This window comes from Herpailurus yagouaroundi, unplaced genomic scaffold (assembly GCF_014898765.1).
Source record: "Herpailurus yagouaroundi ecotype Mexico unplaced genomic scaffold, PumYag 163, whole genome shotgun sequence".
Lineage (NCBI taxonomy): Eukaryota > Metazoa > Chordata > Mammalia > Carnivora > Felidae > Herpailurus > Herpailurus yagouaroundi.
This window is the reverse complement of record NW_024412404.1, coordinates 34,206,670-34,220,216: the sequence shown is the minus strand read 5'-3', so window position 1 is coordinate 34,220,216 and position 13,547 is coordinate 34,206,670. Positions and strand designations below refer to the sequence as shown.

Genomic DNA, 13,547 nt, shown 5'->3' with positions numbered 1-13,547 from the left:
GGGGGGGGGGGGCAGCCTCTGGGTGGGATGGTGGGAGGAAGCCCTTTGTTGGCCTGGCTCAGGATCTCTTTGGCTTTTGCAGTAATTGGGACGTGTGCGCAGACATGGTGGGCACCTTCACAGACACTGAGGACTCTGCTAAGTTCAAGATGAAGTATTGGGGCGTAGCGTCCTTTCTCCAGAAAGGAAGTGAGTAGTCAGTTCAGTAGGACCATCTCAGGGGATGGGGGGTCATACCTGGCCAGATAGCCGAGTTTCTTCTTCGGCTGCACCCTTGGAAAGAATGGTCTGTAAGTGGCAGGAACCCTGAGCAGGGCCTGAGGTTGGGGAGGTGAGATTGGGACTGACCAGGCCCCCTCCCTGCCCACTTTCCCTATCTCCAGCTCAGAAAACCTGGCCCAAGCTCAAAAGGACTTTGGGCTTGTTAGGTGACCTCCTTCTGCCATTTTCCTATCCAGCCACTGTGCCAAGGTGTGTAGCCTTCTCCATGCTCAGACTTCCCACCTCCCCAAGACCCATCCCACCTCACCATTCACCCTGGTTTTGTATTTCCTCCATTTCATTGGGCTGAATCCCTGAGACAGCTTGATTACTTGGGGCCCCAGCAGAGGCTGGGAGACCTTTATCCAAGGATGTGGGGAGCACTGTGCATAGGGTAGGCTGACTCCGGGGTGCCCTGCCTGCAGATGCTGAGATTCTGAGCCAGGCACAGTATTCTGGGTGGCACTGATCTCTCTGCTTTCTCCCAAGCACCAAAACTCAAATGGGGGACAGACAGGGTGTTGAAGACTCAGAAAAACATCCTAAAGTCTAGGCGGATCATAAGAACACAACATTTACCTGCCTTTTTGACTTTCTTTCCATTTCTCTTAAATTTCACATCTGGAAGCCATTTGGTACCCAGGAAATAATGCAGGCCAAGGGGGACATATCATGGGATCTTAGGGAGTTACCCCTACAAAGGGGGTTCAATATACAGATGAATAAACTGAGACCAAGAGAAAGTATTGATTTGCCCACGGTCATACAAGTTTGTGGGAGCCAGTGTCAAAAGCCAGGGATTCCAACTCCCAGGTAAGTAGTAAAAAAGTATTTTAAATAATGCAGCAAAACTTTCTAGAGTGATTCATTTAGTGTGAAAGATATGCGTTTCTGGTAATGAATTACAAAAATCAATACTGGGGGTACAAGATTACTAATTGTTAGTAAACGTGAACACATAATGCTCTGTTGCATTTTGAGATCCACTCTGGAAAGAACTAGGATTCTGCTGGTAGTGCATTTGGGAAGAGTGGGAGAGAACCCGATGAGGAGGTGGGGTTTGCCTCTTGTGTCCTACCCCCTCCTTTGCTACCAAACCAGATTAGTCTTGCTTTTACCTCTGGTAGGTTGAGATTCTACCTAGGATTTCATCTGGAGGCAAAAAAACAAAAACAAAAGAAACTTAAAATCTTTAAAGCGATGGCTATAGATATTCAGTGAGATGACTACAATATGGAAGGCTCAGAATTCAGTTCCTTGTGAGATTCCCTTTCAGGAAAGAAGCAGTGCTGGATAGTGGTTTAACTTTTTTTTTTTTTTTTTAACATTTATTTATTTTTGAGACAGAGAGACAGAGCATGAACAGGGGAGGGGCAGAGAGAGAGGGAGACACAGAAGAGGGAGGGAAGCAGGCTCCAGGCTCTGAGCCATCAGCCCAGAGCCCGACGTGGGGCTCAAACTCACGGACCGTGAGATCATGACCTGAGCTGAAGTCGGACGCTTAACCGACTGAGCCACCCAGGCGCCCCAAGCCTGCCGGGTTTAAAAGTTAGACTGCCTGAGTTCAAATCCTAACTTCACCCACTACCTGTGGGAACTCAAGTGTGTTCCTTATCCTGTCAGTGCCTCAGTTTCCTCCTCTACAAAAGGAGGTGATCATAGCCCTTGCCTCATGGAGTTGTCTTCTGTGGATGCAGTGAGTTGACCTGCAGAAAGTTAGAAAAATGCCTGAGATGTGTGTTCTCTGCAAGTGTAGATTATTAGTGCTTCATTTTCTCCCCAGGCATTTCATCTTCTGGGCACGGGATGGGAGGTCCCACAGAGACCATCAGTTCAAGCCTCTCATTTTACAAGTGAAGAAACTGAGGTATCTTTTAGAGAAGTGACTAGCCCAGGGCCACGTGGCTACTTAGTGGTACTTAGTGATACTTCTTTGCCCAGGGCATGAGCTGCCCCAGTGTTTTCTAAGTGTCCCACAGACCGTATGATTTGTTGTTTCTACCTTCCTGTATCTTACATGCTTTGGGGCCTGGGGAGGTGGGGGGCTTTTACAAACTCTACCATCTCTCCTTGTGCCAATTTCTTTCTTCCTTGATCTTGGTCTGGTATTAAACCCTGACTTGGTCAGGAGGGTCTGAAGCCTCAGAGAGTGACCTGCGTTCTTAGTCTCTCCCCCTCTTCACATGCTGCATTTCACCAAACAGATGTGTTTAAAACGAGGTACACTTATGCAGAGAAAATAGCTCAGGAACAAAGGCTCGCTAAATTTGTTGTCATGTTATTTTAAAAATAAATACAGTAAATCTCTCAAGTTGAATATTAAGTGTCAGTGTCAGCAGACCCCAACACGGCTTGCTGCCCCAGCCTTGGGCGTGCTCTGTCCTGGCCTCCTTCTGCCCCAGCTCTGCCAGCAGCAAACAGGGCGTCTCAGGGGTTAAGGAATGCCATCATCAACCGATCTCGGTGGAATGTAGGCTTTACCATTGACTAGCCTCTCTGAACTTTGATTTCCTTAACAGAAATGGGGGTAAAGAATAGTTCCTATTTCATAAGATTGTTGGAAGGACAAATTAAGGTAATGCATGAAAAATGCTTAACCTGATGCATAATGAGTGCTCAGAAAATATCAGCTTTGGTCATTATTGTTTCGGACCATTCCTGAAAGACCTGGACAAAGACTCTCTTTTGTCTGTCTTCCAGATAAAGTCTGTCACTCTGCTGGTAAAGGAGCCTGTGCAGGCTACATAGCAATGTTATGTACATCAGTTCTTGAAACCTGGGTCCCCAGACCACCTACGCCTGGATCAGCTGGGTGCTTGTTAAAAGTGCAGACTTGTGAGCTCAAACCCAGACTTTCTGAATCAGAAACTCTTGGGGTCGGGCCCCAGAGTTGGCAGTTTTGGTATGGTCCTTAGGTATGCTCCTTCTGCACAGTGAAGTTTGAGAAACTGCTCTAGATAATTCAATCCAAAGATTATCTTTGCTTACTCAGGTTTCAAGGTCTCAGACTCCATTCACTCTGTCAGGGCCTGCTGGACTTTGGTGGGGGGTGGGGGGGCAATTAGAAATAGCATCACACCCACCATCCGGCTCTACTGGACTATTAGACCGAGAACTGGAGGGAGCTTTTCACCTGTGTGTTCACTTTCGATGATGGGAGGACACAGGTGTAGGATGCTGAAGGGACCTGTTCCTGGCCCACTGCACTGAGCAACAGATCTGCAAGGGAACCAGGTCACCGAGACAGCTCCGTCTACTGAGTGTTTTCTTTGTTTTTTGGAATGGCATTTAGTTAAAACCTCTAAACCCGTCCGTGTGGGTACAGTATAGAGGCAGCTGCGGGGGCTCCTGGCCATATGGCCGCTGCCTTGATCACTCTCCCTCCCCAGCTCTGTTGCATGCAGACAGCTACTATCCAGAAATGTCTGGGGGATTCTGGCTCTACAGGGTGACCCACCCCCGGCTGCTGGGAGGGAGGAGGCTGGAGGACCAAGTTTATTCTTTCAAGTGGCGCTCAGGCAGTTCATCTCTTGCCTTAGGAGGGAGAATCTGGCAAGGATTGTTAGGATTTAAATTCTTCTTCTTTGAACTATTTAGCCAAAAAGAACCTGGAGATAAACCAAACCAACTTAGGCCTTTTAAAAAAAAAAAAAAAAAAAAGTCAAGAACAGTAGTCAATTTTCTTAAAACCAAGCATTGAAAACTATTTAGTTCTTAAGTCAGAATTCACATTCTGGCAACAATCTTGGAAAAACAAAATTAAGCTGCAGATTTGCTGAGCTGACAGCTGCCTCGATCTCGAATTGGGGCAGCATTTCAAAGGAGAGCACATTTGTGTCTGAGGGCTTGGCCGCTGGGGCACCTCTGACAGACACACTGAGCCCCATCACCAGGGAAGAAATGACTTCATTTGCAGAGGAAGAAGACTTTGCCCAGAGGCTGGGGAGCCAGTGAGGGAAGGCCCTGGTCAGGGTGAGGCCCAGCAGGCGGCCCCATGGCTTCTGTTCCTGGCCCAGCTCCTGTGTCTGGGCACCCTCACCTGTGGCCTCGGACCCTGTCCCGTGGGAAAGCCTGGAGGTACAGCAGTGGCTCACTGTTCCTCCTGGAGAGCCTGGAGTGAGCTGAACTGTGGGTCTGGATTCACACTGAAGCTGTCCTGCGGGTCTGGATTCACACTGTCCTGTGGGTCTGGATTCACACTGAAGCCCTCTTCAGCTGGCACTCTCAGGGTTCTCCGAGCCGAGAGGCACACCCTGAGGTGGCTTAGGTGGGTAGTAGAGGTCCCCCTATGCTTTCTGAGGCCGGGGGACCCAGGTTCCTCTGCATTCCTCTCATATGGAACCAACATAGAACAGGGACCGTCACCTGCTTCACGGCTTGGGCAGGAAGGAGATGGAGACACAGAGGCTTTTCGTTTCTTGTTTCTTGTCCCCTCTTTCCCCAAGTTACCTACTGCCTGGAATTAATGTGGTGTAGATGTTAGGCCTGTGGGCTCCAGCTCTGTCCTGCTCTTTGTGATCTTGGGTAAATTATTTAGTTTCTCTGTACCTCAGTTTCCTCATCTGTAAAATAGGAATAACAGTGTGGACTTTTGGGTAGACGGGAGGAATAGTTGTTTACACAGTGACTGATGCATAATTAATTGCTCAGAAAGTCCTAGCCATGGCTACATGTTAATGAGAATGTTAAATTAAGTAGAGATGTGGCACTTTTTAAAAAAGTTTTATTTTTAAAATTTTGTTCCTTTTTAAAAAGTTTATTTAGGTATCTTGAGAGAGAGAGAGCATGCCCGTGCACACAGGAGAGGCAGAGAGAGGGAGAGAGAGAATCCCAAGCAGGCTCTGAGCTGTCAGCATGGAGCCCAGCACAGGGCTTGATCCCATGAACTGTGAGATCATGATCTGAACTGAAATCAAGAGTTGGATGCTTAACCAAGTGAGCCACCCAGGCACCCTGGAGATGTGGCACTTTTTACCAAATATAAGGTATTCAGGTAAACCTGAGCATTCATTGTGGTTTCCCCAGTCCAAATCTCTCAAACATACATTCTTATTAATGTTATTTCTCATCCTGCCTTTGTTGACATTTATACCACTTTGTGTACACTTCTTCATGGCTTATTACCTCCCAGCCTTAGGGCTAAACAAAATCTAAATTCTTGAAGGGCTCAGCTCTGCCTCTGTCAGGGGAGATCTGAAAAATACAAGCTTCTAAGAATGAATATGTGATGTCAGAGGGTGGGCACCTTGTGTCCTCAACACAAAAATTACTCTCTTTTGCCAGCATGAAGAAGCATGTCAGGTTTCTAAGCCAGAATTAGGGTGAAGCAGAAAAGCCGTGAAGGGGATCATCAGAATGGCATCCTCCAGTGGATCGGGGGGCAGCAGGGCAGCGAGAAGACATCAGCCACAAAGGCACAGACATTGTTAGAAAATGGATGGAGAAGACACCAGTAGAAAGGTCTATTTTGTGGTTTTCGATGGGCCCACGTTCTCTGTGGTTCTTTGGATAGATACAGTCACATTTATTGTCAGGGTGGGAGATAATCGTTGAAGTGAACGCGGCCCCCCACGCCCTCAACTCCAGGGTTCTTTTCTGCAAAGGAGAACAAAGGCTTTCTCATTTTCCCAGCTTTGTAAAAGCCATCAGAATTCTCTGTAGTCTCCTGTTTCCTAATGAAATAAAACCAGTTTCAGGAAGTCACCAGTTTCTTGAGCCTGCTCGTCAGTTTCCCTGGCACCTGAGTTGGCTGAGGGAGCGGCACTGGCAGTGTGGCTTTCTGGCTTGCAGATGATGACCACTGGATCATCGACACCGACTATGACACCTACGCGGTGCAGTACTCCTGCCGTCTCCTGAACCTTGACGGCACCTGCGCTGACAGCTACTCCTTCGTGTTTGCCCGCGACCCCAACGGCCTTCCCCCGGACGTGCAGAAAATCGTGCGGCAGAGACAGGATGAGCTGTGCCTGGCCAGGCAGTACAGGCTGATTGTTCACAACGGTGAGTGGGTGAGGGTCAGGGCACTGCACACTCTCCTGAGGGGTCAGTGGGCAGTGAGTTTGGGCCACAGGCCAGTGAAATACGGTGCTTCTGCCAGCGAGAGAAAACGGAGTCTCAGGAGCCCTGTTGGGCCCAGTTTGGTCCTTCTTGACCAGATCTTTCACTGGCCTTATCATGGGGCTGTTTCAGGAGGGATGGGCAAAAGCCCTTTTCCAAAACCCTGGCACTTTTAATTAAATCAAACTGCAGAGGACAGGCTCTTCCTTTATATCTGCTACCCTAGGCCCAGTCTGTGTGGCTACACTGCCCAAAAAACCATTTTGACAAAATTAACATTGTTTAGGGAGTCAGTAGCCCCAGTGAAGAGCCAGGCAGCAAATAATGGCCATTGCTGCCAAAGTTAAAGAGAGGGGTGCCTGGATGGCTCCGTTGGCTAAGCATCCGACTTCAGCTCAGGTCGTGATCTCAAGGCTAGTGAGTTTGAGCCCTGCGTCGGGGTCTGTGCTGACAGCTCAGAGCCTGGAGCCTGCTTCGGATTCTGTGTCTCCCTCTTTCTCTGTCCCTTCCCCACTCACACTCTGCCTCTCTCTCTCTCTCTCTCTCTCTCAAAAATAAATAAAAACAATTCTTTTATAAGTTAAAGAGAGACCTCGCCATAGCAAGTTTGAAACAGAACCATTTCAACAAATGCTCTTTTTCTTCATATGGAACTAGAGTGCCATGAAATTGACTAGCTGGTTTTCCTCACTTATGTTTTTTGAGATTCCCCAGAACAATCGTTGAATCTTTTTATAGATGTTACTCTTATCTGATCTTTTTTTTTTAGCATATGTGCTGCCTAAGCGAGCACTACCCCTGTCTGATCTTGCTTTAAAAACCAGTAACATTTTGGAGGAAAGTGTGCAGTCTATTTTGAAATGACACTCACTCCCACAGGAAACTGAGTTTCAAAATCCAAATAGGGTAATGTTAACATGTAGAAAAAGAGAACAGAACTGAACTCCTCCATCAGTCATCTAACTAGCTGGCCCATGCCACACCAAACAGATATGAACCTAAACCAAACACATTAAAAAATAAGATTTTGATGCTCTACCCTGGGGGCAGCCTAAATGGAGGGTGCGCAAAGGATCTCACCACAGCCAGGCCCCACACCAAGCCCTTTCCCTGAATTATGTCACTTAATCCTCAGAGACACCTCATGAAGTAGATACTCTCATGATCCACATTCTACAGATGAGAAAACTCAGGCTATGAAAGATTACACAGGTTGCCCCAAACCTCCCACAGGTAATTGAGTTGGATGCAAACCATGGTTGTTCTGTGACCCCGACCCTCCTTGTAGAACCGCCTGCTGACACATGACAGAGGACATGGTGGACATTCTATAGAACCACCCACAGAGTGACTGAGGCCAGGCTGATTTGGCCTCCACTTACTGAGATAGGAGGATATGCTCCCAATCCTTTGAAATGCAGTGAGGCAGGGCACCTGGGTGGCTCAGTCAGTTAAGCCTTCAACTTTGGCTCAGGTCATGATCTCATGGTTGTTGAGTTTGAGCCCCATGTTGAGCCCTGTGCTGACAGCTGGGAGGCTGGAGCTTCTTCAGATTCTGTGTCTCCCTCTCTCTCTCTGCCCCTCCCTAACTTGCACTCTGTCTCTCTCTCTCTCTCAAAAAAAAAAAAAAAAAAAAACCCACTAAAAATTTTTTAAAAGAAAAGATTCAGTGAGGCAATTTAAGGCACGTAAAAGGAAAACTTTAAAACAGCAGCTCCTATGCTGTCGCCTCTCTCTTGCCCCCGGAGAAATTCAAAGGATTTCAGAAAGCCTTAAGGATGCCAATGAACTACAGATGAATTACTGCCACGTCTAGCTGTAACCCTACAAGAAACATTTGAATAAAGCTGAGCCCTAAGGCCATCCTGACATACCCCATGTACCTTTAACATTGGGTCCAACTTTCTGTCATTGACTTTGTTTTCTGTATTTCAGGTTACTGTGATGGCAAATCAGAACAAAACATTTTGTAGCAACGTGGAGTTTCATTGGAAAAGTTCCCATTAACTCACTCAGCCTTCAACTCTGTCTTACCTTAGGAGTTTAGTTTCCCTCCTCTGCTCCCCTCCCCTCAGCCAACATGGAACCTTAGTACACATAAAAACATATGAGGTGATAAGTGAATCTGCACTCGAATGAATGTCTGCCTTCCTGGAGTGTCCTAAGGAATCGTTTGAGGCTTAGGATTCCAGACTTTGATTTATTAAAATATAGTCACCGGTTTGCTGTGATCTGGGTTTTTATTTGTGTTGTGTCTGTGTCAAAGTGAGAAGTCCTGCAGATGGTTGGGTACGGTGTGCTTTAATATACCAGGAGGGGCTCTTGTCTCCCAGCTCTTCATGACTTTTGGCCTGTTCTAGTGCCCAATCTCCATTATTAATGACTGTGGCTTCTCTTGACTTCCTGAAAAAAACGGATTTCCCCATTAAGTGAGAAAGGCCTTAACTACTAGCCTGGCTAAGGCACTGAGGCCAAAAGAGGTGAGTGTTGGTAGGCCAGGCCAGCGAGCCCAAGGCCTCAATGTACCCAAGGTTCATGAGGTAGGTAGGATGGTGGGCTCACCACCAACCCTTCATTATTTCTAGCACTTAATTTACTTCTATTTTTTTTTTTAATGTTTACTTATTATTGAGAGAGAGAAAGAGCACGAGCAGGGAAGGGGCAGAGAGAGGAGGAGACACAGAATCCAAAGCAGGCTCCAGGCTCAGAGCTGTCAGCACAGAGCCTGATGCAGGGCTCATACCCACAAACTGCAAGATCGTGACCTGAAGCGAAGTCAGATGCTTAACCGACTGAGTCACCCAGGTGCTGCTTAATTTAGTTCTTATTTCAGGCATGGCCAAAATATTGAGGGACAGGTTGCTGTGGGCTTCCCTGGGGGAGTTAGGAGAGGGGGCCCTGGAAGAGATCTGTGGGAAGATCATGGCGCCCCCTACTGGAGTGCCGGAAAGAGGCTAGCTGGGATAGAAATAGTGGGGCTGGAATGGAACACCAGTGTCCCACACGGTTAGTAGCACTTGTGAACACAATGCCTAACCTCATTCAGAGCCATTTGCCTTCATTTCCCAGGAGCTCCCAGGAACTTCAGTTTCTTATTTGGAAAAGGCATCAAGGCTTTGGCACCAGAGTCTTGGTTTTAAGTCAAAATCCAGCTTAGATATGTTGTAGCTGTGTGATTTGGAGCTGGTTATGTGACTTTTCTGAGCCTCACTCTTCTCTTGTGAAATATGGGGAAATAGTATCTGCTTGATAGGGTGCAGTGAGGGTTCAGTTAGACCACTCAGGAACTGTGCAAGCCCCGGAGATGATGCCAGACTGATGTTCATGAACTGGGTCTGGAGGGGGGGAAGGGCACATATGTGTAGAGATCTCTGCTTGGGGGCTGGCATATCACAGAGCCAAAAGGGGCTTCCGGGTCCACCACTTCACTGTGTGTTCTCCCATCAAAGAGGCAGATGACAGGTAACCCCGTAGGGGTAGTCCCTGCCTGTCGTTCACACGGAACAACAGGTGTCAGAACTGGGCTCTTCATCTTCAGTCTGATGATGCCAGACACCCATAACGTAGCCACACATCACATCAAAAGACAGCTTTAATTTACCAAATCTGTCAACCAAAGATGAACAAAAGATCCTTGTCCTCTTGTTCTCAAGCTTGTGATCACCATAAATCTTCCTTCGGAAGCAAGTTACTCAATAAACTTTGTAAACAATGGCAACCAATGACACTGATTTACTCTGCAACAAAGATTTGTTGAACACCTACTGTGTGCCAGCACCCGAGCTCTTGTGCGGTCCTGCCATTGCCCAGACTGCAAGTGATGGCATATCCCTGGGATCTCTTTGGCTCTTGTTTCTCCCCTCCCCCCTCCACCGCCTCTTTGTCGCAGAGATAATTCATAAAAATGGAGACCTGTAAACACAATGTGATTTCTCCTAATGTTGTATCTTTGGGCCCAAGTTCCCCATCCCTGCCTCCAACTGCCTACTTTCCATTGGATCTCATTGGGATCTCAAATTTATCCCCAAATGAAACTCCTGGCTCTCTCATCCCCCATTCTTCTCCTAGTCTTTCCCCATTTTTCTGGCCTGCTGGCTCATCCAATCATTGTTCATCCACGAGTCACCTTCGAATCCTCTCTTTCCCTCATGTTCTACATCCTGTCCGTCAGTAAATCGGGCTTACTCTGCCTTCCCAAAGTAGTCCCAAGATCTTATCTCACAACCCCCTACTAAGGCCATCCACCTCTGACTTCCCATTTTTTTTCTACCTCAGCAGCCACCTAATTTGTCACATTTTTATTCTTGCTCTTCAAAGTCCATCCTTTGCACATCAGCCAGAGTAATATTTAAAAATAGATATTAGGTCATATCAGTCTCCAACTGCAAACCTCCAGTGGTTGCCCATTGAACACAGAATAAACTCCCTATGTGGCCTCCCAGGCCCAATATAGTTCAGCCCTGTCCCTTCTCTGGTTTCAATCAATGGGCTCCAGCAGGGCACCCCTCTGTCCTGGCATCAACAACAGTGTGTAACACAGAAGAAGATCAGTCAATAGTTTGCTTTGCCTACACCAGTCTTCTTTCTGTTCTGCAAGTATACCAGCCCCTTTGCACCAGGACCAGTGTTGACAATGTCTGCAAAGCCCTATTCCCCTGGATTCTGATGGTTGGCTCTTTCTGGTGGTTTATCTTTTGGCCCAAATATCAACCCCAGAAAGGTCTTCCTAGACCCCTCCCCCCATCCCATCCAAATTGCCATCAGTGTCCTATTTAAAAATTTTTTTCGTGTTTATTTACTTTTGAGAGAGAGAGACAGAGACAGAGCATGAGCATGAGCAGGGAAGGGGCAGAGAGAGAGGGAGACACAGAATGTGAAGCAGGTTCAGGCTCTGAGCTGTCAAAACAGAGCCTGACACAGGACTCAAACTCATGAACCGTAAGATCATGACCTGAGCTGATGTTGGACGCTTAACTGACTGAGCCACCCAGGTGCCCCACCACTGTCCTATTTTCTTCATGATGTGAATCCACTCTATAATGCTATATTATTTACTGATTTCTGTTTAGTGCTTCTCCCCCAAAATAGAAGGTAAGTAAGCCCCATAAGGGCATGAGCCATGGCTGTCTGGTTCACCGCTGTGTTCCTAGCACCAAGAACACTGGCCACACTATGGGCTTAAAAGGCACCTGACAGGTGGATCCATGGAGGGAATCACTTACGCTCTCACTCTTAATGATTTGAGTCATTCTATCTCTTCTCTGATTCCATAACATGGCTTCCCCTAAAGAGGTACATGGCATTTCATTTCTTATAAGTGAAAAACTAAAGTCACTTTAATTTTTTTGAATTTCTTTGGAAATTCCTCAAGTTTTGTTGACATTATTGAATAGTCTTGAGGCCTCGCAAGTCCAGGGTGGGGACCTACAGTGGTAGTGAACCTTCAGGGAGAAACCTGAGTATTAGATCACTTGCAAGACTCACTCCAGAAACCAGCATGGTGTGGCTTTATATGTAAGAGATGTGATTGCTGAACAGCTATAAATAAAAATTTATTAAACTCAATCATATTACAAACACACTGGAAAAAGTTCATATTTAAAGGGAGCCCATAACAAATCCTTTTATGAAGGGTAAAATTGTCATACTGAATGATCACCCCTTAATTTACTGGTGCTATAAATGTGTATTTGCATAGGTTACATTTTCTTAAAGCAGGCTACAGTGATATGATGGTCCTGGAAATAAACTCCCTTTGAAAGTGTATCCTAGCTTTCCAGAGGGTGATAAACTCTGCCTATAGAGAAAAATTTAATTAGTTGGAAATAACGGACAGATCATTTCTTCTGACAGATGTATCTGTAAACATGGCTCCCTTTTCTGGGTAGAAGAAGCAGTGGAAAATTTTCCTCCATTCATTCCTAAACAGTGACATGTTATAGAGAATGGGGTTCAGGGCTGAGTTGGCAAACGTGAAGGCCACCACCCAGAAGAAGAGGGATGGCCAGATGACTAGGTCCTGCTTGAAATTCTGGATCAAGATGAGGAGGATGGTGATGATGATGGGGCTCCACATAATGAAGAAGGAGATCATGAGCAGGAAGAGGGTACGGAAGAGTCGGAAGTCCTGCTGGGACACGCGGATATGGTGGCTCTCCGAGGAAGCCAGGTTCACCGTGAGCCTTTTCCTTGATGCCTTTGTGATCTGCAGGAACACAAAACAAAGCCAGAGCCACAATTTACTGCAGGATGTAGGGGATTTGGGCTGAGGAGGAACAGAGCATCTAGGAGTTGGAATCTGCCGTCCCTGCTGTCCTGGGGCAACTTTGGAAATTTGTGTGGAGAGGGCCGGTCTCAGTGGCCTCGCAACTGCCCATACTTAGGATGCTCTGGGGAATAGGGCCCCTGGCTGGCCCCCTGGATATACGGCCCCCATCCGTATTGTAAATAGAGTTGATGCAGAGGAGTGGAAAGGCTGAACTGAATGGTCTAGAAGAGAAATATGTGAATGGAAGCACATTGCTATGGTCTGAATGCATCCCTCTAAATTCATATGGTGGAACTAACCCCCAAGGTTATGGTATTAGGAGGCAGGGCCTTTGGGAGGTCATTGGGTTATGGGGACAAAGCCTTCATGAATAGGGCCCTTAAGAGATACGTCCCAAGACAGCTCCTTCAGTCCTTCCACCATGTGAAGACAGCAAGAAGCTGGCAGTCTGCAGCCAGAAGAGGGCTCTCATCAGAACCTGACTGGGCTGGCACCCTAGCCTTCAACTCCAGCCTCCACAAGTGTGACAAATAAACTCCTGTTGTTTTTAAGCCACCCAATCTGTGGCATTTTGTTATGGCAGCCCAAACAGGCCAAGACACGCATTTCCCCTATTATTGCTTTTTTTGAAAGTGGTAAGTAAGTAACTGTATAAAAGCAGTATGTGTTCGGGGCACCTGGGTGGCTCCGTCGGTTGAGCGTCTGACTCTTGATTTCGACTCAGGTCATGATCTCGCGGTTTGTGAGATTGAGCCCCGCGTCGGGCTCTGTGCTGACAGTGCAGAGCCTGTTTGGGATTCTGTTTCTCCCCCCCCCCTCCCCAGGCCCTCCCCCACTCATTCTCACTCTCTCAAAATAAATAAACTAAAAAAAATTTTTTTATTAAAAAAAAATTTTTTTAACGTTTATTTATTTTTGAGACAGAGAGAGACAGAGCATGAACAGGGGAGGGGCAGAG

General features: G+C 47.0%; 2 protein-coding genes across 2 annotated transcripts in view; one reads left to right on the top strand and one right to left on the bottom strand.

Moving 5' to 3' along the window:
• Positions 1 to 104: 104 nt before the first annotated feature.
• Positions 105 to 8,294, top strand: RBP4 (retinol binding protein 4). The gene is made up of 3 exons (XM_040486910.1): positions 105 to 189; positions 6,052 to 6,264; positions 8,257 to 8,294. The coding sequence occupies exons 1-3, from the start codon at positions 105 to 107 to the stop codon at positions 8,292 to 8,294; spliced, it is 336 nt and encodes a 111-aa protein (XP_040342844.1).
• A 3,554-nt stretch (positions 8,295 to 11,848) lies between these two features.
• Positions 11,849 to 13,547, bottom strand: part of FFAR4 (free fatty acid receptor 4) — an 18,614-nt gene continuing 16,915 nt past the window's right edge. The window contains exon 3 of the mRNA XM_040485889.1: positions 11,849 to 12,526. Within this exon, the coding sequence (XP_040341823.1) occupies positions 12,137 to 12,526 (390 nt within the window). The 3' untranslated portion in view covers positions 11,849 to 12,136. The remainder of the gene's footprint in view (positions 12,527 to 13,547) is intronic.

What these genes read in the sequence shown, in the direction of transcription:
- RBP4 (XM_040486910.1), top strand. Translation starts at nt 105, where the DNA reads ATGGTGGGCACCTTCACAGACACTGAGGACTCTGCTAAGTTCAAGATG. An exon ending in GTCCTTTCTCCAGAAAGGAA is followed by an intron (nt 190 to 6,051) that starts GTGAGTAGTCAG and finishes TCTGGCTTGCAG; the next exon opens with ATGATGACCACTGGATCATC. An exon ending in CAGGCTGATTGTTCACAACG is followed by an intron (nt 6,265 to 8,256) that starts GTGAGTGGGTGA and finishes TCTGTATTTCAG; the next exon opens with GTTACTGTGATGGCAAATCA.